General features: G+C 47.6%; 2 protein-coding genes across 2 annotated transcripts in view; one reads left to right on the forward strand and one right to left on the reverse strand.

The window, feature by feature from the left end:
* LOC141047300 (uncharacterized) overlaps nt 1–11,721 on the reverse strand; it is a 46,229-nt gene extending 34,508 nt beyond the window's left edge. The window contains exon 1 of the mRNA XM_073542356.1: nt 11,461–11,721. The gene's annotated coding sequence lies outside the window, so the exon portion shown is untranslated. The remainder of the gene's footprint in view (nt 1–11,460) is intronic.
* The window catches only part of LOC141047342 (uncharacterized), a 61,513-nt gene continuing 36,049 nt past the window's right edge, over nt 757–26,220 (forward strand). The window contains 6 exon segments of the mRNA XM_073542403.1: nt 757–836; nt 5,219–5,369; nt 5,499–5,678; nt 5,762–5,885; nt 5,969–6,066; nt 7,893–7,983. Coding sequence (XP_073398504.1) covers nt 769–836; nt 5,219–5,369; nt 5,499–5,678; nt 5,762–5,885; nt 5,969–6,066; nt 7,893–7,983 — 712 coding nt within the window. The 5' untranslated portion in view covers nt 757–768.

A 26,220-nucleotide genomic window follows, 5' to 3' on the forward strand; every position in this document is an offset into this window, starting at 1 on the left:
ACACTCCACATAGAGAATAATGGAGCCTCCACTCCAGCACCGACCTCCACCCGCAGAGCCGCACTCCACATTTATATATATAGAATTGAATGTGTGTGTATCACCAACCAATTTTCAGCATATTTCATTTCTCCAGAGCTGTTTAAAAGAAGCTGAGCTGTGATTGGTTGCTATGAGCAACAGTTTTCTCACTCCACGACAACACTTCAGCAGACACTGACATGGTGGGAGAAATCTAGCATCCCCGGGAACATAAGCTCCCAGCCATTGTCTGCCCCCCAGAAAGCAGCAGAGAGCACATGACAGAAATGAATCCCCCCTCCCGTGCCCATATACCAAAACATCCTCCATCCCATAGGCACATCTTCCCTCTTAAAGGGATCTCCTGCACGGAAGTTAGGGCAAATCCCTCAGCGCTGTTTCTGACCCCAGGCTTCTATTAAAGGGATCATTGGTATGGAAGTTAGGGCAAATCCATCCAGCTCTTTCGCTCTGATGCCAGGCCTCTCTTAAAGGAATCCCCGGTATGGAAGTTAGGGCCATTCCACTCAGCGCTCTGGTTTTGACCCCAGACTGATGGGATGATATGGGATATTAGGGGTAGTTGTCCATTGGCTATGACTGATGTGATGATGTGGGATATTAGGGGTAGTTGTCCGGTAGCTCTGGCACTTACCTCCACCCGCAGAGCCGCACTCCACATATATGGCTGCTCTGTGCGCACAGAACCTGTGATGAGGTCACAGGAGGGGAGGAGTCAGGGGTCACATGATCAGGGGCCTCAGTGTATGCAGGACTCAGTATTCGGTCGTCTGCTGCTGCTCCTTTAAGAACAGGTAACGTTGCAAAAATTAGAATTCTCCCCCCCATTAAGTCATTGGCTCCTTCCAAATATTTGAAGGATCTCAGTGATATTACAGATGGGAGTTTCCATGAGCGCTAGATTCAGGGGCGATCCTGGTGCTGAATGAGCCGTGCGGCCTCCATCTGAGGGTTTGTGCACATGTTGCGGAGTATCCTTCGGATTTTTCCGTGCGGATTTAGTGCGGATTTCCTGCGGATTTTGTGCGGATTTCCCCTGCGGATTCCTATAATGGAGCAGGGGTTAAAACACTGTGGATCCGCACAAAGAATTGACATGCTGCGGATTTAAATCCGCAGAAAATCCGTGCGGAAAAATCCACAGAATGTGCACAGCGTTTTTCATTTCTCCTAGACTTTAAAGGGAATCTGTCACCCCTTTTTTCGAATATGAGCTGCCGGCACCGACATCACGTGTTTATCTGCAGCATTCTGTAATGCTGTAGATAAGCCCCCGATGTAACCTGAAAGATAAGAAAAGCAAGATTTACTATACTCACCCAGGGGCGGTGTGGTCCGATGGGTGTTGCGGTCCGGCGCCTCCCATCTTCATACGATGACGTCCTCTTCTTCCCTTCCTGTCGTGGCTCCGGCGCAGGCGCACTTTATCTGCCCTGTTGAAGGCAGAGCAGAATACGGCAGCGTGCAGGCATCGGGAGAGGTCCGCAGGGCAGGACTCTGCTCTGCCCTAAACAGGAGAGAGCAGTGCGCCTGCACCGCAGCCACGACAGGAAGGGAAGAAGAGGACGTCATCGTATGAAGATGGGAGGCGCCGGACCGCAACACCCATCAGACCACACCGCCCCTGGGTGAGTATAGTAAATCTTGCTTTTCTTATCTTTCAGGTTACATCGGGGGCTTATCTACAGCATTACAGAATGCTGCAGATAAACACGTGATGTCGGTGCCGGCAGCTCATATTTGAACCCTAATGCTATTAGAGCTTTCCTATTGATACATTCGCTCCTTTCTTCTGGAGTCAGGAGGACTTTGGGGAATATGTCGGCAGTGACATTTATGTCTCAGTCCGGATTACCTCTTCTCTGCTCTCTATGCATATCTTCTCTAGGACATTCTCTGCATTTGTCCCAAAGAGCCCGGGGATTGGAAGGAGCACAGGATGGAGTTATTATAGGGACCAGGCTTCGAGGGTGAGGTGGGAAGTGAGTGAGGGACGCCTCCTGCATTGTCCCGGTGTGGACCATCCTCCATCAGACCTCGCTTCTGGCCTCCCTGTAAGTTGTTGTTGGTTCAGTTGTACAGAAGACGCTCGCTTTCCACCTTGCCATACATATCTACTATACATTGATGAAAACGTTTCCTACATTGTTGTCTCATCATTATGTGGTAGGTGTAGAAGTCCATAGCTGATATTTTTATTGGTTGGTTTATTGGTTGTCCTAGCAGTGTTGGGATCAGTCTGTGTTAGATTTGATTATAGTGATCGCCGTCTTGGCCATTCCACATTTTAGAATCACAGAATCATAGAATCGTAGAGTTGGAAGGGACCTCCTGGGCCATCTGGTCCAACCCCCTGCTCAAAGCAGGATTCGCTAAATCATCCCAGACAGATGTCTGTCCAGCCTCTGTTTGAAGACTTCCATTGAAGGAGAACTCACCACTTCTTGTGGCAGCCTGTTCCACTCATTGATCACTCTAACTGTCAAAAAGTTTTTCTAATATCTAATCTGTGTCTCCTCCCATTCAGTTTCATCCCATTGCATTTAGTCATTCCTTGTGCAAATGAGAATAAAGATGATCCTTCTACAATGTGACAGCCCTTTAGATATTTGTAGACAGCTATTAAGTCTCCTCTCAGTCTTCTCTTTTGCAAGCTAAACATTCCCAAATCCTGCAACCTTTCCTCATAAGACAGGGTTTGCAGACCGGTCACCATTCTGGTTGCTCTTTTCTGAACTTGCTCCAGTTTGCTGATATCTTTTTTGAAATGTGGTGCCCAAAACTGGACACAATATTCCAGATGAGGTCTGACCAAAGAGAAGTAGAGGGCAATAATGACTTCACGTGATCTAGACTGTATGCTTCTGTTAATACATCCTAGAATTGCATTTGCCTTTTTTGCTGCTGCATCACTCTGTTGACTCATATTCAGTTTGTGATCTATTAGTATACCCAAGTCTTTTTCACATGTGCTGTTGCTTAGCCCTATTCCTCCCATTCTGTATATGCTTTTTTTTAATTTTTATTGCCCAGGTGTAGTACTTTGCATTTTTCCCTGTTAAAAACCATTCTGTTAAGTTGCTGCCCACTGCTCCAGTTTATTTATATCTTTTTGAATCCTCTCTCTCTTCTCTAGTATTAGCTATCCCTCCTAGCTTTGTGTCATCAGCAAATTTAATCAGTTTACCCTCAATTCCTTCATCTAAATCGTTGATAAAGATGTTGAACATTACAGGGCCCAGGACAGAGCCCTGTGGTACCCCACTTGAGACATTCTTCCAACTGGATGTGCAGCCATTTATGACCACTCTTTGGGTCTGATCACTAAGCCAGTTATGAATCCACCTAACAGTTGCCTTGTCCATTCCATACTTAGTCATTTTTTCAATAAGGATTGTATGAGATACTTTGTCAACTGCTTTGCTGAAGTCAAGATATACTATATCTACAGCATTTCCCTGATCCACCCAATCAGTGATTCCGTCATAGAAGGAAATTAAGTGACTTATTAGTTACAAACCCATGCTGACTCTGTTTAATCACTTCATTCTTATCCAGGTACTGACATACATGTTGTTTAATAATTTGTTCAAAGATCTTTCATTGTTGCCAAAAAGTTCGATTTTGGTTTCATCTGACAAGAGCACCTTCTTCCACATGTTTGGTGTGTCTCCCAGGTGGCTTGTTACAAACTTTAAACGACACTTTTTATGGATATCTTTGAGAAATGGCTTTCTTCTTGCCACTCTTCCATAAAGGCCAGATTTGTGCAGTGTACGACTGATTGTTGTCCTATAGACAGACTGTCCCACCTCAGCTGTAGATCTCTGCAGTTCATCCAGAGTGATCATGGGCCTCTTGATTGCATCTTTGATCAGTCTTCTCCTTGTTCGAGAAGAAAGTTTAGAGGGACGGCCTGGTCTTGGTAGATTTGCAGTGGTATGATACTCCTTCCATTTCAATATGATCGCTTGTTCAGCTAAGTTGTTCATTTGCTATTCTGTTTGCATTTGATCTGGTTTTATCTCTGCTTTGGCGGGTCAGCTAGCTCCGGCTGGGGCTGTGCTGAATCACCGCCCATATGTTACTGCATATGCCAGTTTGTTTTGTCCCCTTTTATATTGGTCTCTTTTTGCTTTGCTTTCAGAATATACTAGAGTGCTGATATAGTGGGAGGCGAAGTCGTGCAACTTCAGTGTTTTTGAGCATCATATGTGTTGGACTTTTTGCAGGGTTTTTGCGTGATTGCAGACAGTATCTTTTCTTTCCTGTCCTGTCTAGTCAGTGTGGGCCCCATCGTTTGCTCATTCTATTTTTCTGCCTGAGTTTGTGTTTTCATCTTGTCTCACCGACAATATATGTTTGGAGGCTATCTATTCCTTTGGGGTCTGCTCCGGGGCAGTTTAGATTTCCCCTTTCTTGCTTTAGGCTTAGTTAGCTCTCCGGCTGTGCCGAGGCATCTAGGATCATCGTAGGTACGCTCCATGGCTACTGCTAGTTGTGTGGACAGGATCAGGGGTCTGTATCCGCTTAGTTACCAATCTCTCTGGTTTTCTGTGGCTTAGCCTGAGCCTGCTATCCTCCTCGGTGACCCATTCATAACAGAATCACCAGCCGGGATAGAGGGAGTCAGCTGTCTTATATCCCAATCAGAAACCCCAGATCTCCAATCGTCTTCCTCATCATCAGGTGGCAAGCCTCTGTCAATCAGATCAGCTCCACTACCTCCAGTAACCACCAGAGGGAGCCCAGAAAGAGAAGTCTCAATCTTATCAGCTCCACTATCTTCAGTAATCACCAGAGGGAAGCCAGAGAGAATTCACAACAGGTTTTATTAGTAGATGCCAGAAAATAAAGCTGAATGTTGTAAAATAATAAAAATACTATTGGTGCTTGGGTTCCCGCCAGTCTCTGTATTTCCTGCTCAGTCCCAATGAACTTGTAATTCCTAAAGCTAGTCAGTTGCTGAAGCAGTGAATAACATAGCCAGTGATTGGGAGCATGGAGGAGATGTCTTAGTCAGAAATTCAACTTATGTGCCAATCCATACAAGACTAGAGAATACGACATCTACATGTTTAATCTTCTGATATGTTTTCCCTTTTTATCTCCAGTAATTATATTATTACACAGAATTCTTTATGATGTTACATTGGCTCTTCTTTTTCTCATTCAGGTCTCTACAATATCAGATCCTTTCGGTGGAGATCTTCTATATTAACAGAATTTTCCTGAATTACCCATCAAAGATGGATATGAACAGGGACCAGATGATGGAGAGGATATTACACCTCACCCTAGAGATCCTCTTCCGGCTTACTGGAGAGGTGAGAGATTCTGATGACGTCACATTACATCATTCTTATCTATGGGAATAACAGATGGACAGAACTGGAGAGGTGAGGACTCTGGAAATGTCTGTAGTGAGATTTATTAATGTGTCTCTCCATAACCAGGATTACACAGTAGTGAAGAAGACCTCTAGTGAGCGCTGTCAGGACCCTGTGTCTGAGGGATGGAAAGGACTCATGAGCCTAATCACAAGGCATCCACCTCACCCCCTGATACATGAGGACATCAATTACCAAAAGATCCTAGAACTCATCAACAAGATGATTGAGCTGCTGACTGGAGAGGTGACACTGCTGGGAATGCTGGGACATTATACAGTAATGCTATGATGGGATCGGGGGAATGACGGTATCATTGTATGTGTCAGGTTCCTATAAGGCATCAGGATGTCGCCATCTATTTCTCCATGGAGGAGTGGGAGTATTTAGAAGGACACAAAGATCTGTGCAAGGATTTCATGATGGAGGTTCCCCAGCCCCTCACATCACCAGGTAATAGACAGGACTAAATACACACGGCCTATAATTATCTGTATGTAAAGAATGAATTCAGTCCCTATATGTGTTTCCTCCAGATCTGTCCAGTAAGAGGACAGCACCAGAGAGATGTCTCCGTCCTCTTCTTCCACAGGACTGTAAACAAGAAGATCCCAATGTTCCTCAGGATCATCAGGTAGATGGAGAGAAGGTGTCATGAGATCTCCCCTATGATGTGTAGACGGCTGTGAAGGTCTTGCGTTGAGTCTTGTTTAATCCACCAGTATTACAGTTGTGGCCAAAAGTATTGATACCCCTGCAATTTTGTCAGATAATACTCAGTTTCTTCCTGAAAATGATTGCAAACACAAATTCTTTGGTATTATTATCTTCATTTAATTTGTCTTAAATGAAAAAACACAAAAGAGAATGAAGCAAAAAGCAAAACATAGATCATTTCACACAAAACTCCAAAACTGGGCCAGACAAAAGTATTGGCACCCTCAGCCTAATACTTGGTTGCACAACCTTTAGCCAAAATAACTGCGACCAACCGCTTCCAGTAACCATCAATGAGTTTCTTACAATGCTCTGCTGGAATTTAAGACCATTCTTCTTTGGCAAACTGCTTCAGGTCCCTGATATTAGAAGGGTGCCTTCTCCAAACTGCCATTTTTAGATCTCTCCACAGGTGTTCTATGGGATTCAGGTCTGGACTCATTGCTGGCCATCTTAAGAGTCTCCAATGCTTTCTCTCAAACCATTTTCTAGTGCTTTTTGAAGTGTGTTTTGGGTCATTGTCCTGCTCAAAGACCCATGACCTCTGAGGGAGACCCAGCTTTCTCACACTGGGCCCTACATTATGCTGCAAAATTTGTTGGTAGTCTTCAGACTTCATAATGCCATGCACACGGTCAAGCAGTCCAATGCCAGAGGCAGCAAAACAACCCCAAAACATCAGGGAACCTCCACCATGTTTGACTGTAGGGACCGTGTTCTTTTCTTTGAATGCCTCTTTTTTTCTCCTGTAAACTCTTATGTTGATGCCTTTGCCCAAAAAGCTCTACTTTTGTCTCATCTGACCAGAGAACGTTCTTCCAAAACGTTTTAGGCTTTTTCAGGTAAGTTTTGGCAAACTCCAGCCTGGCTTTTTTATGTCTCGGGGTAAGAAGTGGGGTCTTCTTGGGTCTCCTACCTTACAGTCCCTTTTCATTCAGACGCCGACGGATAGTACGGGTTGACACTGTTGTACCCTCGGACTGCAGGGCAGCTTGAACTTGTTTGGATGTTAGTCGAGGTTCTTTATCCAACATCCACACAATCTTGCGCTGAAATCTCTTGTCAATTTTTCTTTTCTGTCCACATCTAGGGAGGTTAGCCACAGTACCATGGGCTTTAAACTTCTTGATGACACTGCGCACGGTAGACACAGGAACATTCAGGTCTTTGGAGATGGACTTGTAGCCTTGAGATTGCTCATGCTTCCTCACAATTTGGTTTCTCAAGTCCTCAGACAGTTCTTTGGTCTTCTTTCTTTTCTCCATGCTCAATGTGGTACACACAAGGACACAGGACAGAGGTTGAGTCAACTTTAATCCATGTCAACTGGCTGCAAGTGTGATTTAGTTATTGTCAACACCTGTTAGGTGCCACAGGTAAGTTACAGGTGCTGTTAATTACACAAATTAGAGAAGCATCACATGATTTTTCGAACAGTGCCAATACTTTTGTCCACCCTCTTTTTTATGTTTGGTGTGGAATTATATCCAATTTGGCTTTAGGACAATTCTTTTTGTGTTTTTTCATTTAAGACAAATTAAATGAAGATAATAATACCAAAGAATTTGTGTTTGCAGTCATCAGGAAGTATTATCTGACAGAATTGCAGGGGTGTCAATACTTTTGGCCACAACTGCATATGTTTTATACTTGTGTAATGAGAACGGTGGAGATGGCAGGATTAGAGCTGATCATAGATGTGACTTCTCCATCTGTCTGTGACTTTTACAATATTTGTTTCAGGGTGAAGATCTGACCCATATTAATACTACAGAGACATATGTGATGGTTGATGAGTGGTGTAAAGAGGAGATTCCTACATATGACTACCCAGGTGAGTAGTAGCAACTCAGTGCAGAGAATTCACAGATTCTTCTCTGTCCCCGGCTGTGGCTGCTTTATCAGTGGTGTAGTCTGGCCTTATTACAATTGTTTGATCACCATTTTGCTTCTCGATCACAATATATTCAACCACCCAAAAGTGTTCCAATGACTTTAGGCAGTGAAAGCTCTTTTCTATAGAACTTACAACCTTGTAGATCCAACTACCAACTGAAATAAAAAGATGCTGACCATTACCTGCCTAGATCTGTAAACTACAAAGCCAATTAACAGGGTATGTAGAATGTGCTGATAAATTAGAAATTCACTTGAATAAAAATATGAAGATGACCTGTAAGATAAAGTGGAGGGTAATGATGCTATTGGCTTCCTACAGTCCTGGTATCTTGTCGGATGAATCTACCTTCTCTCCCTTCTGTGCTGCTGAATGTGCTCATATGGTCCCTACAAGACCAGGTCCAGTCTTTCTGACCAAACTTACAATGTTGTCGATCATAAAAGTTATGTGTAGTAAGGATCAAGTGTGAATTTCTGTACAATCGCAATAGAGCTTCCCATTATCCTGACTTTTCAATTTTTTTTAAACCGACTAAGTTCAAGAAGGATTGCGATAAACTATACAAAAAACATTCCACCTGTGCCATGATATATCTCTAAGCTGTGCGTGGCTGATGGCTGTAATATACATTTATTCACACCTGCAGGAGATGTGTTGGCATGGCTCGAGCCCTGGTTTCATGGATTCACTCCACGTCATAAATTCCATTATGTTTTCAATCCTATGGAATTTAGATTACTGCACAATCTCTCCTGAAATGTGAAGCAATAAACTTTCCCTACTATTCTAGTCGGGACTCACAGTAGCTCCAATGGTCCACCATAAATGAGTGCAACTCTGGTTTAGTGTTCGAGCTCTCCCCTCAAACATATGTTGTTGTTAAGAATGCAACATAGAATAAAAAAGTATTTTTTACAGGTTCATACTGTATAATAGTTTGATTTTGGTGGGATTGGCCTGTATCACTTATGTGAGTCTACATCTCCCTGATATCTTTAAATAAATGGTCTCTATTTCCTCTGCCAAATGCCCGAGATCTAAACGTAAGATTACTTAGCTCTTCACTGTTATAAAAAGTTCCCTTTAAATGTCTATTATTTCTTCTTGAAGTTCAACTGACAGAATATACAGTATTGACACTTCCGATTGTTACGATTGCCAAGAGCCACCGAGCTCCATACTCGAATTACCCCAGAGAGGTTTCACCACTAGTTACTCATTTTTAACTGATGAAGACTGTTGAGTTTGCTCATTCCAGTAGATGTGTTATTGTCTATAATCACAGCTTTATTCTACAGTAGTTTGTGCCCTACGGTGCTCAAATTTTTCCCCTCTAGGACATTATTGCAAGAAAGCTTGGATGATTGAGTAGATTGTACAAGAAGGTTATAAACAGTAGATTACACAAGAAGGAAGACAAACAGCAAGTCAGCAGGATCTAGGAGCAACATGGCAGATGTGACAACCTCCTTGGTGAGCTGCAAGATGTGCTACATGTTCACAGATCAACCAGAAGAATCCAACTTCACCTGCCAGAAGTGTAGACTACTGTAGCAATATGTTAGATGATGTGGCCTCTAGGGGTCTCACTACGTTTATGTGTGTACTATAGTCATGTTTGAAACCTGTTGGTTATTGTGAGAGAACTCTTGTAATGGAGGATTGCACATCATGACATAAACAGCCTGCAGATACCTACAGAGTGTGATCCATGACAGGAAACAACTAGCAGAACATGGTGGCAGCTGGGCACAGAACCTGCAAATCCTCAGAGCTTGTGTGAGGCTGGGACTGTACAGAGGATCACAGCACCTGTAAGTACAGATTCCCTGATATTACTGCAAAATGGAGACTGGCTTAAAGCCCCTTCAGAGACTGGATGTCACTTCATGTAATCTGTCCTAGACTTGGAGACATTGGAAGGAAGAGTTTACACTGTATGTGGATCTGACAGTGGCCCCCACTGATGACAAACGAAAAGTGAAGCTGTTTTACTACCTTATTGGGGAAAATAGCAGAGAATTAGCCCACACCTTACTCCCTGACACAGACAACCTACTTCTAGCAGATATTGTGCAGGCATTTGATAAACACTGTGACCCAAAGAAGAATGAGACAGTGGAAAGATATAACTTTTTCACAAGACATCAAGAGGATGGTGAAAAAGTGGACAGATATCTGACAGAGCTGAGAGACTTGCAGCAACATGTAGCTTCAGAGAGATCAGGGACAGTCTAATCAAAGACAGAATGGTGTGTGAAATAAAAGACAGTCATCTTAGAGAAAGATTACTGTGAGAGGAAGACATAACTTTAGAGAAATGCTTGCAAATCTGCAGGGCTGCTGCGCTGTCAAAACACACCCTGAAGATGATGGCAGGCACCAGTGAGCATGATGATGATAAGGTACATGTAGTATCTATGAAAGGAAAGACAGGGCTAAGCTCCCCTATAAGCACTGTCCACTGCAAGTATTGTGGGAAAAGACATGAGAGAGAAAAAACAAGTGTCCAGCATATGGGGAAACTTGCAGATCATGTGGCAAGAAGAATCAATTCTCAGCTGTCTGCAGGCAGGAAACAGGCAAACAGTACAGACAGCTCCACACTGTGACACCAGACACTGACAGTGCAGAGGACATTACATGGCTGCAACTGCAGCCTGCAGCAGAGAAAGTCAATGTAGTCAGGCAGTCAGTAGTCAAGGAAGCCAAGCAGCTCTTTGCAACATTCTTGTTGGATGAGAAGCCCATTAGATTTCAGCTGGATTGTGGAGCAAGCTGCAATGTAATTCCATCTGCTCTACCGAATAAACAGGTTTCTATTGATTCAACTGACAAGGTACTGGTGTTGTACAACAAAAGTGTTCTGAAACCGATGGGGACATGTAAGCTCAAAATATGGAACCCATGTAACAGAAAGAGTTATAGAGTTGAATTTACCGTGTTGCGTGGTGGTAACCATATACTATTATTGGGAGTAAAAGCAGTTCTGGCAATGGACTTAATAAAAGTACAGTCTAAGAACATTATGTTTGTTGGTTGCAGTTTCCCAGGATATACCAAATCCCAAACTAAACACAGAGCACAGCTTGGATATTCAGAAAATAAAAGCGAAGTATGCTGAGTTATTTGAAGGTGATGGGTGCTTTGAAGGTAAATATAGGCTAGAAATTGACAACACCGTTCAGCCTACCAGATTACCTACAAGGAGAGTGCCTGTTAATGCAACCACTGAAAGTAGAACTGCAAGATTTACAGAGAAGAGGCATGATAGCACCAGTCCATAAGAGCACAGATCAGCAGTTTGGTCATAGTGCAGAAACCATCTGGCAAGTTAAGAATTTGTACACAGGTTATATGCAAAGTATCCAGCTAAAACAAGTACAATGACCCCATGAGAGGGCGAATTACCTTGAATAAGCTTTAGTTGGCAAGGGAGGAATTATACCGAGGAAGAGATTCTTCATGAGTGAATCCAAGGAAAAAGTTCCTTTCCACTGATAATCAGTCGCTCTGAGATAACAGTTGTCTCTGATGCAAACAAGAGGGTCTAATCTCCCTGCACGCCGCTGTCCCAGCCGGAAACTAGGGTGCGGCTGGAGATATGAAGCGCCGACCTATGCAGCTTACAGATGCTGCATAAGGGGCAAGCCTGTAAGGTCCAAAAACGCTGCAGGACCTTGCGTGATGTCACAGTCATGTGATGTGTCACGTGACAGGCAGAGAATAGCCAAGGAGCGCTGTGAGAGCCAAAAACAGGCAGAAATTCTACGCGTTACGGAATTCTCGGATTCCTTCTTCAGGGATGGCTCCAGAGAGTGAAAGTAACCCTTATATAGCCAACAGAGACATATCATCACACATTAAACATGACAGGGGATAACTTTCAGTCACAGTAGCAGTTAAAGGGTTTTTTCCTTGCAGAAAATGTGCACCTTGTAGGAAATTAGGCAGTAGGAAACAATTTACAATCATGAATAAATCTACAGAGATTCAAATTCATGATTTTATTACGTGTGACACGAAGGGTGTGATATATGGCATCACGTGTCCCTGCGGCAAATTATATATAGGACGAACAATAAGTCCATTAAATGTCCGGATTAGTGAACACCTACGTAATATCTGCAAAAAATTTACAGGTCATCCCCTCTCTAATCATTATTTGATACATCATGGGGGTTCTATAAAGAACACTATAATTACCGGCATTCAAGTAGTTAAAAGGAGTTGGAGGAAGGGAAATTTTATTCATCAAATGTCCAGGACCGAACGTAAACAGATTTTTGAATTAGACACTCTGATTCCAAATGGTCTCAATAGTGAGATTGAATTGTTCGCTTTTAATGTGTGATGATATGTCTCTGTTGGCTATATAAGGGTTACTTTCACTCTCTGGAGCCATCCCTGAAGCAAGAATCCGAGAATTCCGTAGCGCGTAGGATTTCTGCCTGTTTTTGGCTCTCACAGCGCTCCTTAGCTATTCTCTGCCTGTCACGTGACACATCACGTAACTGTGACGTCGCGCAAGGTGTGTACATTCGACCTGAAGAAGAGATCACTGAATGGACCTCGAAACGCGTTGTCTCTGTATGCACCATAAATAAAGTTCTGATATTGGAACCAATTTCTACAATCTGCTGGATTTCCTCTATTTGATGGTTGAAATATAGCAGCGTGGGAATCTGGTGTTTTTTTTCCCTCTTGGGAACCCCTCTCACTTAGGCATGGAAGGATGTCTACGTTGAGCATGAGAATCTGTTTATTGGCCAGCCATGAATGACCACATAAAAAATTATATAGCACAATGTGAAATATGTGTATCCTGCTGTGATAAGCAACCAAAGGAGACATTGAAACCTCATGAAATTCCATATAGGCCATAGTCATGGAATGACAAAGAATACCTGATTACAGTGGACTATTTCTCTAACTTCTGGGAGGTTGATTTGTTGCAGGACACAAATGCAAGAACAGTGATTAAAAAACTCAAGGCCCATTTTTCCAGGTATGGCATTCCAGATATAATTTTCTCTGACAATGCAGTGCAGTTTACTTCAGAAGAGTTCAAAGCCTTCAGCAAGAAATAGGAATTTGAACACCAGACGTCTTCTCCAAGATATTCTCAGAGTAATAGGAAAGCAGAGTCAGCAGTAAAAACAGCCAAAAGACTCATGCAGAAAGCAAAACAGGCAGGTACGAATGTACTGGATATCTGTCTATACTGTATCATAGAAACACACCCACCCAAGGCCTAGAGAGTAGTCCGACCCAAAGGCTCATGAGTAGGCATAGAAAGGCACTGCTAGTCATCTGATAAAGCCAAAGTTGCTGGGAAACATCAAAGCTAAATTACAGAAGAATCAAGATAGGAAAGCTTTCTATTACAATGAATCTGCAAAGGATCTGCCTGAGCTCCAGAGAAATGACATCATTCGGCTGCAGCCAAGCAGCACATTTTACAAACACTGGCAAAAGGCAAAGGTTGTCTAGAAACAAGGACCTCAGTCCTACGAAATTCTAACAGAGGAAGGAAGAAGACTAAGGAGAAATCTGAGATATCTGAGGAAAATGCAAGAAAGAGATGATTCATGGCCTTTTCAACAGTATCCTGACACCCAAGACAACAAGGCAGCAAGTACAAATCAAGTACCAACAGTGACAGCTGACCATCAGGGTGAGGATTCGGGCCAGAGACAGGCAATACCAGAAGGCATATTAGCAGAATCAGAAGAACTACCAGATGTAGACAGTGACACATCTTATGTTACTAGAGCTGGCAGAATTAGCAGAAAGCAGCTGCACCTCAAGGATTATATCTAACTGGACTTATTATGTTATATCTCTAACTTGGTCATGTTATTCATTATTTTATTATCTTTTATTGTTCCTCCAGTTAAAAGACAAAGGATGTAGTAATATGTTATATGATAATGTGGCCTCTAGGGGTCTCACTATGTTTATGTGTGTACTATAGTCATGTTTGAAACTTGTTGGTTGTTGTGAGAGAGAACTCTTGTAATGGAAGATTGCACATCATGAAATAAACAGCCTGAAGATACCCACAGAGTGTGATCCATGACAGGAAACAACTAACAGAACAACTACTGGCCCTTTTAGAAGAAAAGGTGCAGGGTCTGGAAGAAAGAATTGCAACTTTGAAACTCACCAAAGAAAATTAAAACTTCCTAGACAGAACAGAAGCATCTCTACTAGTTACAGAAGGTGAAGAATGTGTCAGAGAAGCTCCAAAAGCAGACGAGTGGAAGCATGTGACCAAAAGAAGCAAGAAGACCATGGAGACATCACCAACCACACAACTGAGAAACCGATACCAAGGCCTTGTGGAGGATGAAGATAGCACAGAACAGAGCCTTGGGGGACTCCAACAGAGAGAGGATGGGATGAGGAGGTAGTGTGGGAGTGGAAGATACTGAATGTGCGGTTGGAATGGTATGAGGAGATCCAGGATAGGGAAAGATCTTTGATGCCAAAGGAGGAGAGGATCTGTAGTAGGAGGCAGTGGTCAACTGTGTCGAAAGCAGAGGTCTAGAAGCAGGAGTATAAAGTATTGTCCGTTCGCTTTGGCTGTAAGTAGGGCGTTAGTAATTTTGGTCAGCGCTGTCTCTGTGGAGTGGTGGGGGCGGAAACCAGCTTGTAGATTTTCAAAGAGCAAGTTAGATGAGAGGTGGGAGGAAAGTTCAGCGTGGACGTGCAGCTCCAGAAGTTTGGAAGCGAATGGGAGCTGCGATATTGGGCGATAGCTGGAGATAGCGATTGGGTCGAGGGTTGGCTTTTTAAGGATAAGCGTGAATGTGGCTTGTTTGAAAGCAGAAGGGAAGGTACCGGAAGTTAGCGATAGGTTGAAGAGGTGGGTTAGGGATGGGATAATAGTGGTGGTGAGGTTGGGGAGGAGATGGGATGGGGTCGAGTGCACAGGTTGTGAGATGTGATTTGGAGAGGAGACATTTAAGCTCCCCTTCAGTGATGTTGGAGAGGGAGGTTATGGCGTTTGGGCATTGGTCTGGTATTCAAAGGGGTTGTGATGGTTGAACAATGAAAACTTGCCTTGTTTGGTCGATCTTATTTTTGAACTGTGTGGAAAAGTCCTCAGCAGAGACGAGGGAGGTTGGAGGAGGCAGTGGTGGGCAGAGGAGGGAGTTAAAAGGTTTAAATAACTTTGGAGTTATAGGATAGGGAAGATATGAGGGTTGTGAAGTAGGCCTGTTTAGCAGAGGTGAGGACAGATTTGAAAGCGAGTGTTGCCTGTTTGAATTCAGTGAAGTCGCCTTGCAAATTTGTTTTCTTCCAACGTCGCTCTGCAACCCTGGACAATTGCCAGAGTTTTTTAGTGGTGTTATTGTGCCAAGGTTGTCTGTTGGAACGTCATACTCTGCCATGAATGAGAGGGGAGACGTGTCAAAAGCTGATGCGAGAGTGGCATTGTAGAAAGCTGTGGCACCGTTTGTGTCGTGGAGTGAGGATATGGATGCCAGTGATAGAATACAGTCAGAGAGCGTGTGGGTGTCTAGGTGTGCAAGGTTTCTACTGGGGGGCGCATGTTGCTGGACATGGGTGACAGGAGAGGAGGACGGATGAGAAAGTGTGTAGATGGTGGTCGGATAGAGGGAGAGCGGAGGTGGTGGAGTTAGATAGAGAGCAGAGGTGGGTGAAGACCAGGTCTAATGTATGTATGTCTGTGTGGGTGGCTGAGGAGGACCACTGAGTAAGTTCAAAGGATGAAGTAAGGGACAGGATTTTGGAGGCTGCTGACTGAAAGTGAAGAAGCCAGGTAGAGAATTGGTCAATGAAGGCAGTGGTCGGGCCTGGAGGTTGGTATATTACGGCCACTTAGAGGTGGGAGGGAGAGTAGATGCGGACAGAGTGAACTTCAAAAGACGGGAGGATTAGGGAGGGAAGTGGGATTGGGTTAAAGGTGCAGTTAGAGGAAAGGAGAAAATCCACTCCTCCACTATGTCGAGGCGGTGTCAGAGGGTGTCAGCCATGTTTCTGTGAGGCCGAGGATGGCAAGATTGCGAGAGAGAAAGAGGTCATGAATCACATGAAGCTTATTACAGATGAAGGGGGCATTCCAGAGTGCTGAATATGTTCAGTTTGTGATTATCCACCATTTTCTTGTAGTGTTCTGACTGCTAGTCTTTTTCCCCTGGTGCTGGGTTTGCCTTTGATCAGGTGATTGTATCACCCTTTATTAACCTGCACCTGACTCCAATTCCTTGCTGGACAACAGTGTTAATCCGCTTGAAGTCTGGCTTGGAGCCTTGCTTTGCCTTCTGTGTGTTTAGTTAGTGCAGTTCTGGGACCTCTTGTTCTGCTAGTCTTAGTTTCTGTTTTCAGTTTGTTTCTGCAGCCTTCTCAGCGTTTCTATTAGGAGGTGACCTGCTTTTTTACCCAGTCCTTAGATCTTTCAGGGACCACCTTCCCCCTATCTATAGGTCTTCGCTGAGATTAACCTAGGATCGTTGGTGGGTCTATTCACAAGGAATGGGTCGCCCACTCCATCGTAGGGTATCGGCCTGTGATGAGGTCAGCTTACGCTGAGTCGTTTTTCTTTAAGAGTGGACCCTCTGGGTCATGGCACCCACCCACCTAGGGCGAGCTGACCTTGTGAGGAACCACCCCCTATACAGGGAGTTTCAGGGGCCAGACCAAGGGGGTGAGCCACCACGACTGCTGGCACCAGATGGCCAGCTCAGTTAGACACTAGGTACGAGTGTCTGACGACAAGGACGTGCAGGAAGCAAAACAAGACAAGACGTAAGTTCAAGGTATCTTCATTAAGACAACTTCAGGATAACATTCAATGCAGAAACGTGATAACAAGCAAACACGGCAAGGTGCGTGCGTGGGCACGCCAAGGTCCATAGCATGGTACGTGGCAGGTGGCACGCCTGGGTACAGGCAAAGGCACAAAGGCATCGGACTCCGGACAGCTGGGAACGATCAACAGGGTCATCAGGTTCCGGAGCTCTGATGGCGATCGGCAGGATCCGGGCATCCGGCAGGCAAACCAGGGTACAGGCAAGGAGGCACGATAGATCTCCAGACATGATGCGTGTTAGGGAACACGCCAAGGTCTGTAATGTTTTAGCAGAAACTACGTCAGAGAGTGGACCCTCTGGATCGCGGATCCGGAGCCCGTGGGCCGAGCACGCCAGGTGAAGACCGACCCCTATACAGGGACCGTTTGGGGCAGGACCACAGAAGACGGAGGCGCGACAGCCGGAACCAAGAGGGACGGCTCCACGGACAAAAGGGGCTGGGAAGACAGAGGGCTGAGATACGAGCAGGGACCGGAGGCACAGGGGAAGACACAATACGGGGAATGGCAAGAGGACGGGCCAGGGCTGACTGGAGACAGAGGGAAGGGCACAGAGGAAAGCAAGGAAGCAGCACCTGGACAGACTGGAGAGGGTGAGGCCGACGAGACCGCGGACGGCAGGGAGGCAGAGCCTGGTGGTCCTGGAGGAGGACAAGGCAGAGGACGGAAGAGCTACAGGAGAACTGTAGTGGCCAGAGGGTGCAGAATACTACACAATCATCAGGCGTCCTCCTAACAGCGAGGACGCCTGAAATACACCATCCCCCGGAAGTGCGTCCCCCAGTCCAGCCCCTCAGCGCCGCCCACCGCTGGTGAGAGAGAGCAGGAGGGGGCGTGCGCATGGCAGGGGACGGGTGCCAGGAGCCGCCGTGAGGGTGAATGTGCGACGGGCGCGCGCCCGGACGGGGGCGCGCAGGTAAGGGGACGCTGAGGCGCGCGCTGCCGCAGGAGGGGCATCGGCGGGCATAGCCGCCGATGTCACAGTACCCCTCTCCTTACGTCCTCCCCTACTGAGATTGGCCAAAAATTTTTTCAGAATCCGGGGAGCGTTGATATTTTCTCGAGGCTCCCAGGACCTTTCCTCGGGACCAAAACCCACCCAATCAATAAGAAAAAGGGTCTTACCCCTGACTCTTTTCATAGCCAAGATGTCCTTGACCTCGAAGACGTTGTCCGAGATAACAGGAGAAGGAGGGACGCTGGGAACTGGTTGGAACCGATTCAGGACTACGGGTTTCAAGAGCGAGACATGGAAAGCGTTGGGAACCCGGAGCGAAGCAGGCAACCTCAGTTTGTAAGCCACTTCATTAATGCGTCCAATCACTTCAAACGGCCCAATGTACCGAGGACTCAACTTATAAGAGGGAACTCTCAGACGGATATGTCGAGTTGAAAGCCAGACTTTGTCACCTGGATGGTACGGAGGCACGTCCTTCCGTCTTTTGTCTGCATGTTTCTTGATTCGGTTGTTGGCACCCTTGAGCGCTTCCCTGGTCTCTCTCCAAATCTGCGAGAATTCCTTTGCGAGGGAATCAGCTGCGGGTACTCCTGTAGACGTGGAAAAAGGTAACGGAATACCTGGGTCTCGACCGGTTACCACAAAAAATGGTGACTTGGCGGTAGATTCGCTGGGATGGTTATTGTGCGAGAATTCAGCCCAAGGTAGGAGCGCGACCCAATTGTCCTGATGGGCGTTGGAGAAGTGACGTAGGAAGGTGGTTAACACCTGATTAATTCGCTCCACTTGCCCGTTGGTCTGAGGATGGTAAGCGGAGGAGAAGTCGAGAGATGTACCCATAAGCCGGCAGAGAGCCCTCCAGAAGCGGGAGGTGAACTGGACCCCCCGATCTGACACAATCCGCTGTGGAAGACCATGCAGCCTGAAGACCTGGTGGATGAAGATCTCGGCCAACTTCGGGGCGGACGGCAGTCCCGGTAAGGGAATGAAGTGGGCCATCTTGGAAAAACGATCTGCTACGACTAAGATGGTGGTACATCCAGCTGAGCGGGGTAAATCAGTCACAAAATCCATGGCGATCTGCTGCCAGGGGGCCTCAGGAACTGGCAATGGGTGAAGAAGACCGGCGGGCAAAGTCCTAGCCACCTTGTTCTGGGCACAGATTGTGCACGAGGCTACATAGTCCATCACATCCTGGCGAAGCGTGGGCCACCAGTAATACCGGGACAGCAGCAAGAGAGTCTTTTTAGTCCCAACGTGTCCAGCAATTTTGGAGGAATGCCCCCAGTCCAACACCTCTGTACGTCTGCCTTGAGGGACGAAAGTCTTACCAGGCGGAGGAATAGCAAAATTCACAGGGGCCACGGTGATCATCTTAGTAGGCTCGATAATATAGGATGGGACTTCATCCCGCTCCGATGACTGTAACGACCTGGAAAGGGCATCGGCCTTGATGTTCCTATTACCAGGTCGAAAGTGAAGTTGAAAGTCAAAGCGGGAGAAATACAGGGCCCACCTGGCTTGCCGGGCATTGAGTCTTTGGGCAGACTGCAGGTAAGCCAGGTTCTTGTGGTCCGTGAGGATGGTGAAGGGATGTACAGCCCCCTCGAGTAAATACCGCCATTCAGCCAAGGCCATCTTAATGGCCAGTAATTCTCGGTCTCCAATGGAGTAGTTGCACTCCGCAGGTGAAAAGGCTTTAGAAAAGAAGCCGCAAGGGACCAGCCGTCCGGATGAAGCCTGCTGGGACAGGACCGCCCCAGCTCCAGTAGAGGAGGCATCCACTTCGAGGACGAAGGGCCTGCTGGTCACAGGCCGATGCAAAATGGGTGCTGACGCAAAAGAATGTTTTAGAGCCTGGAAGGTGTTTTCAGCCTCGGGGGACCAGCTGTTGGGCTTCGTTCCCTTACGGGTCAAGGCCGTGATGGGTTTGGTAATCGTAGAAAAATGAGGCACGAATTGACGGTAATAATTTGCGAACCCAAGGAACCGCTGGATGGCCTTTATCCCCACTGGACGGGGCCACTTGAGTACCGCACTGAGTTTTTCGGGATCCATCTGTCATGTCAGACACTGTTCACACCAGGGTGTCCGGCAGACAGCGGTAATACCCTGTTGGGTATTCTGTTCCAGTCGGGATAGGGTTAACCAGGTTGTCATGCTGGCTGAGGGCTGGGCCACGCCCTTGGTCTTTAAATAGTTCATCCTGACTATGGGCGTCGCCGACTATAGCTTTTGCCTAGTGCTAGCAATACCGGTCAGCAGTGGTGGTGTTGGAGCGTCTGATATCTGGTGCAGTATATCCCTCAGTGGTTCTTTCTCCAATCTGTTATATATATATTTGGTTGCCCTTGCACATTATTGTATTCCCTTGTGTATTAACTGTGTGGTGTTTCTTTTACCCCTGTCCATACGTATTTGTGGGGTCTGGTGTCTGGTCCCCTCACTGGGTGGAGGGAGGTGGGTTCAGCTTAGGGCTGGACAGGAGACAGGGACAGGGTGGAGGCTCAGGCAGGCACACCTTCAGTGTAAACCCTGGGTAGAGGGACAGACAGGGTTCCCCTAGTCTGAGGGACATCGCAGGGGTCCCGGGGTTTTTGCCTAAAGTAACCTAGGCATACCATGACATTATAGTCGGCCCAAATAATAAAGTGAGAGAGGAAAAAAAAAAAAAAAAAAAAAGTATAGATAGGGAATATAGGGGTTACTTACTATGGATCCTATACTTTCCCTAACCAAGCAGCTGGAGGCTCTATCCATACAGGTCACTGAACTCAGGGGGGCGGTCCAGCAACAAGGCCTGTCAGCTCCTGCAGTACCTGCTGAGGCTGCAGCCAGGGCAGCTGAGCCCAAGTTTCCCCTTCCTGAACGATTTGCTGGTGATCGTGGTAAGTTCGCGGTGTTTCGTGAATCATGCAAATTGTATTTCCGTATGCGTCCACATTCCTCAGGTAATGAGGCTCAACGCGTGGGCTTGGTGATTTCTTTGCTGAGTGGTGACCCACAGGCCTGGGCCTTTTCACTCCCTTCAGACTCACCGGCATTTGAATCTGTAGATTTTTTTTTCTCTGCTCTGGGTTTGATCTATGACGATCCGGATAGATTAAACTTAGCAGAGTCTAAGATACGCTCACTGCTACAGGGTGATCGACCAGCTGAGGATTACTGCACGGAATTCCGGCGCTGGGCGGTGGACACGCAGTGGAATGACCCTGCGCTTAGAAGTCAATTTTTGCATGGGGTTTCTGGAAGGGTTAAACAGACTCTCCTAATGTACGAGACTCCCGCCTCTCTGGAGGCTGCGATGGCACTTGTAGTACGCATAGACCGACGTCTCCGTCAGGGGGCGCTGGTTTCGTTGCCTCCGGGAGGTGGGGGAGTGGTCGGTGAGGTTGCCGCGGGTGAATCCGTGGAACCCATGCAGATCGCTGGTATAGCACAGTCACCGAGTAACAAGCCTAAACGTCCTTGGCACAGAAGGCAGTGGCTCTGTTTTTTTTGTGGCAAAGGAGGACATTTTATTAACGCTTGCCCCCTGTTACCTAAGAAGGGCGCGCCGGCAGAAAACTGATAGGATCAGAGGGTTTGGAGGAGTCTAGTCTGAGCCTTTGTGTATCCTCCGTCATGGTTTCCCAGTGTATGCTCCCTGCTAGGGTGGTACTTGGGGGGCAAATGCTCTCTATTACAGTATTTATTGATAGTGGCTCAGCTGCCAATCTCATTGATGAGAGGTTCGCGCATACAGCGGGATTTCCGGTGGAGAAATTGCTGAACCCCATCCGGGTGGTTACCATCAATGCTTCCCCGTTGTCTCAAGGGGAGATCACAGAGTGTGTGTTGGATATACAACTCCACATCGGAGTATTACACTCAGAGCGGGTAACTTGTAAGGTGCTTAGTAACTTACCGGCTCAGATGGTTCTGGGCTTTCCATGGTTGTCAATGCATAATCCTGTTATTGCTTGGAAGACCCAGGACATAATTCAGTGGAGCAGGGAGTGTCAGGAGAGGTGCCTGGCTACATGTATTTCCGCTTTGACCCCCAGTATCCCGGAGCCGTTGCTGGATTATGCGGATGTATTTTCTGAGAAGGGTTGTTCGGAACTACCACTGCATCGCCCCTATGACTGTGCTATTAGGTTGAAACCAGGGGCCAAGTTACCTAAAGCTAGAATGTTTAATATCTCAGGTCCCGAGAGGCTAGCTCTCAAGGAATACATTGCGGATAGCCTGAGCAAGGGTCATATTAGACCTTCCTCTTCTCCTCTGGCTGCTGGCTTCTTCTTTGTTAAAAAGAAGGATGGCGGTTTACGCCCGTGTCTGGATTTCAGAGAACTCAACCAGATTACGGTCCATGATCCTTACCCTATGCCACTTATACCCGATTTATTCAACCAAGTGGTTGGTGCCAGGTGGTTCTCCAAACTGGACCTCAGGGGGGCGTACAATCTTATAAGAGTCCGTCAGGGGGATGAATGGAAGACAGCGTTCAATACCCCTGAGGGTCACTTTGAGAGTTTGGTAATGCCGTTTGGGTTGACTATGGCACCGGCGGTCTTTCAACACTTCATTAATGATGTCTTCTCTCAGTTGTTGGGGAGGTTCGTTATAATTTATCTTGACGACATCCTCATTTTGATTGCCAAACCACTGACTGACATGACTAAGAAGGGTACCGACTTTTCTGACTGGTCTGAGCCTGCGGTACAGGCGTTTGAATTCCTCAAGAATAGTTTTGCCTCAGCGCCCATTCTGGTGCAGCCCAATGTCTCCTTACCATTTGTCGTGGAGGTGGATGCGTCGGAGGTTGGAGTGGGGGCTGTACTGTCTCAGGGCCCTTCTTGGGCCAAGTTGCATCCGTGTGCCTTCTTCTCCAAGAAGCTGTCGCCTGCGGAGAGTAATTATGATATTGGCAACAGGGAACTATTGGCCATCAAATTGGCATTTGAGGAGTGGCGACACTTCTTGGAGGGGGCTGTTCATCAGATTACTGTGATAACCGACCATAAGAATTTGCTTTATTTAGAATCTGGCATACCATGACACCATCTTTAGACCGGAATCGGTGACGACATATCCCAAGAAGGGCAGTGAGGTCTGGTCAAAAAGGCATTTCTCAATCTTGGCGTAGAGTTGGTTCTCTCGAAGGCGGTGCAAGACCAAGCGTACGCTTTTGCGATGGGAGGACAGATCGGGCGAGAAAACGAGAATGTCGTCTAGATAGATGACCACACAGAAATAGAGTAGATCCCGGATCACCTCGTTGATAAATTCTTGAAACACAGCGGGGGCATTGCAAAGGCCGAATGGCATGACTAAGTATTCATAATGCCCGTCACGGGTATTGAAGGCCGTTTTCCACTCATCCCCAGCACGGATCCGGACCAAATTGTAGGCTCCCCGCAGATCTAACTTCGTGAAGATCCGAGCTCCTCTCAGCCGGTCAAAGAGCTCCGGAATCAACGGAAGGGGGTAACGATTTTTAACGGTGATATTGTTTAGGCCCCGGTAATCAATGCAAGGCCGCAGTGATCCGTCTTTCTTCCGGACGAAGAAGAAACCTGCGCCCGCAGGAGAGGAGGACTTCCGGATAAACCCCTTGGACAGGTTTTCATGAATATATTCCGTCATGGCAGAGGTCTCGGCAGGAGAAAGAGGGTACGTTCTACCTCTGGGAGGAACCGCTCCGGGAATCAGGTCGATAGGGCAGTCATAGGACCGGTGCGGGGGCAGGGAGTCCGCTTCCCTCTTGCAGAAAACATCAGCGTAGGCGTGGTATGGAATAGGAAGGCCCGGGAGATCCGTTGGCCTAGGCTGAGAATGGGAACGAACCAGGGTACGCAAACAGCTTGCATGGCAGGTGTGCCCCCAGCGCAAGATCTCCCCGGAACGCCAGTCGACAACTGGCTCATGCCGCCTAAGCCAAGCCAAGAGAATGGCGTGGGATAATTGAGGCAGGACATAAAAGGCAATCTTCTCGGAGTGAAGTGCGCCAATTTGTAGTTTTACTTCAGTGGTAACCGTGGTGATGAGCCCAGGTAGAGGTTTGCCATCGACGGATGTGATTGCTCAAGGATTACTTAAGATGACCACGGGAATCTGGAGTTTGTCAACCTCTTCCTGGTGGATGAAGTTGCCTGCTGCGCTCGAGTCCACATACGCCTCCACGGACCCACGCCCCCGACCTGTAATAAGCAGAGCTGAAAGAGTAAGTGGGAGAGAGGGGGTCTGAACACCTAGGGGGCCCTCTCCTACCTGGCCTAGGCGGATGCGTTTCCCGGTCTCTCAGGACAAGTGCGTACGAAGTGATTGGCCCCTCCACAATATAAACAGAGTCCCTTAGTCATCCTCTCCTTACGCCGTTGTTCGGACAGCTTGATGCGATCCACCTGCATAGGCTCGGGAGCAGTGTTACTAGGGAGAGCAACAGCGCGCGGAATGGGAGCTTGGTATAATCTAAAGGGCCTCTTCTCCCTGGCTGACTCTCTAGCGCGTTCCTGAAAACGCAGGTCAATACGAGTAGCCAGAGAGATGAGATCTTCCAGGGTGGTTGGGAGGTCATGCCCGGCCAACTCATCCTTGATTTTACTGGAAAGGCCTCTCCAAAAGGCACCTACCAGGGCTTCATTATTCCACCCCAGCTCCGAGGACAAGGTCCGGAAACGGATGGCGTATTGCCCTACCGTAAGGGACCCCTGGCAGAGGTTAAAAAGGGCCTCTGTAGAGGAAGCAAGGCGACCGGGTTCATCAAAAACCTTACGGAATGTTTCCAAAAAACTCTGGATATTAGTCACCACCGGGTCATCCCTCTCCCACAACGGATTCACCCAAGCCAATGCCTCCCCCTCTAGATGGGAGACTATAAAGGCCACCTTAGCACGGTCCGTGGGGTATTGTTGGGGCAGAAGATCAAAGTGCAGTCTGCACTGGTTTAAAAATCCCCTACACAACTTTGGGTCCCCACAGTACCTAGGCGGCTTACCAAGACGGGGAGGTGGGAAAGAAACGGCGTCCTGGGCTTGGGTAGAAGCGGCCGCAGAGGACTGCAAAGAAAGCAGCCGATCATCCACGGACGCCATATACCCCAAAATGTGAGATTGAGCATTGCGCTGCTGTGCGAGCTCCTGCTGGAGGCTGACTAAGAGAGGTGCATGCGCTGGATCAGCGGTTTACAGGGCGGAGAGTCGGGTGTCCATGGACTTCATGAATGACATAATTCGGGTCTGATTCTCTCTTAAGAAAAGCAGTTCCTTTTGAGTGGCAGCCGCGGCACCGGCGGGGTCCATGGCCTGATGATACTGTAATGTTTTAGGAGAAACTACGTCAGAGAGTGGACCCTCTGGATCGCGGATCCGGAGCCCCTGGGCCGAGCACGCCAGGTGAAGACCGACCCCTATACAGGGACTGTTTGGGGCAGGACCACAGAGGACGGAGGCCTACAGCCGGAACCAAGAGGGACGGCTCCACGGACAAAAGGGGCTGGGAAGACAGAGGGCTGAGATACGAGCAGGGACCGGAGGCACAGGGGAAGACACAATACGGGGAATGGCAAGAGGACGGGCCAGGGCTGACTGGAGACAGAGGGAAGGGCACAGAGGAAAGCAAGGAAGCAGCGCCTGGACAGACTGGGGAGGGTGAGGCCGACGAGACCGCGGACGGCAGGGAGGCAGAGCCTGGTGGTCCTGGAGGAGGACAAGGCAGAGGACGGAAGAGCTACAGGAGAACTGTAGTGGCCAGAGGGTGCAGAATACTACACAATCATCAGGCGTCCTCCTAACAGCGAGGACGCCTGAAATACACCATCCCCCGGAAGTGCGTCCCCCAGTCCAGCCCCTCAGCGCCGCCCACCGCTGGTGAGAGAGAGCGGGAGGGGGCGTGCGCATGGTAGGGGACGGGTGCCAGGAGCCGCCGTGAGGGTGAATGTGCGACGGGCAAGGTAAGGGGACGCTGCGGCGCGCGCTGCCGCAGGAGGGACATCGGCGGGCATAGCCGCCGATGTCACAAGGTCCAAGGCAGGATTCCAGGCAGGGTGCGTGCTAGGGGCACACCAGGGTCCAGGGCAAGGTGCAAATCAGGGTGCGTGTGTAGGGGACATGCCAGGGTTCAAAGTTCAACAAACAAGACAGGATGCGTGTGTAGAGACACGCCAAGGCAGAGACCTGCGCGTGCGGGGAGAAACATCAGGGTCAGGATTCAAGGCAGAGTCCTGCGTGTGCAGAGAGACACGCCAGGGTAAGGATTCAAGGCAGAGTCCTGCGCGTGCAGAGCGACACGCCAGGGTCAGGGTTAAAAGCAGAGTCCTGCGCGTGCAGAGGACACGCCAGGGACAGAGTACAGGCTAGGACTTGTGTGTGCGAGAGGGCACGACAGG

This window comes from Dendrobates tinctorius, unplaced genomic scaffold (assembly GCF_039654945.1).
Source record: "Dendrobates tinctorius isolate UK_male_01 unplaced genomic scaffold, ASM3965494v1 ptg000126l, whole genome shotgun sequence".
Lineage (NCBI taxonomy): Eukaryota > Metazoa > Chordata > Amphibia > Anura > Dendrobatidae > Dendrobates > Dendrobates tinctorius.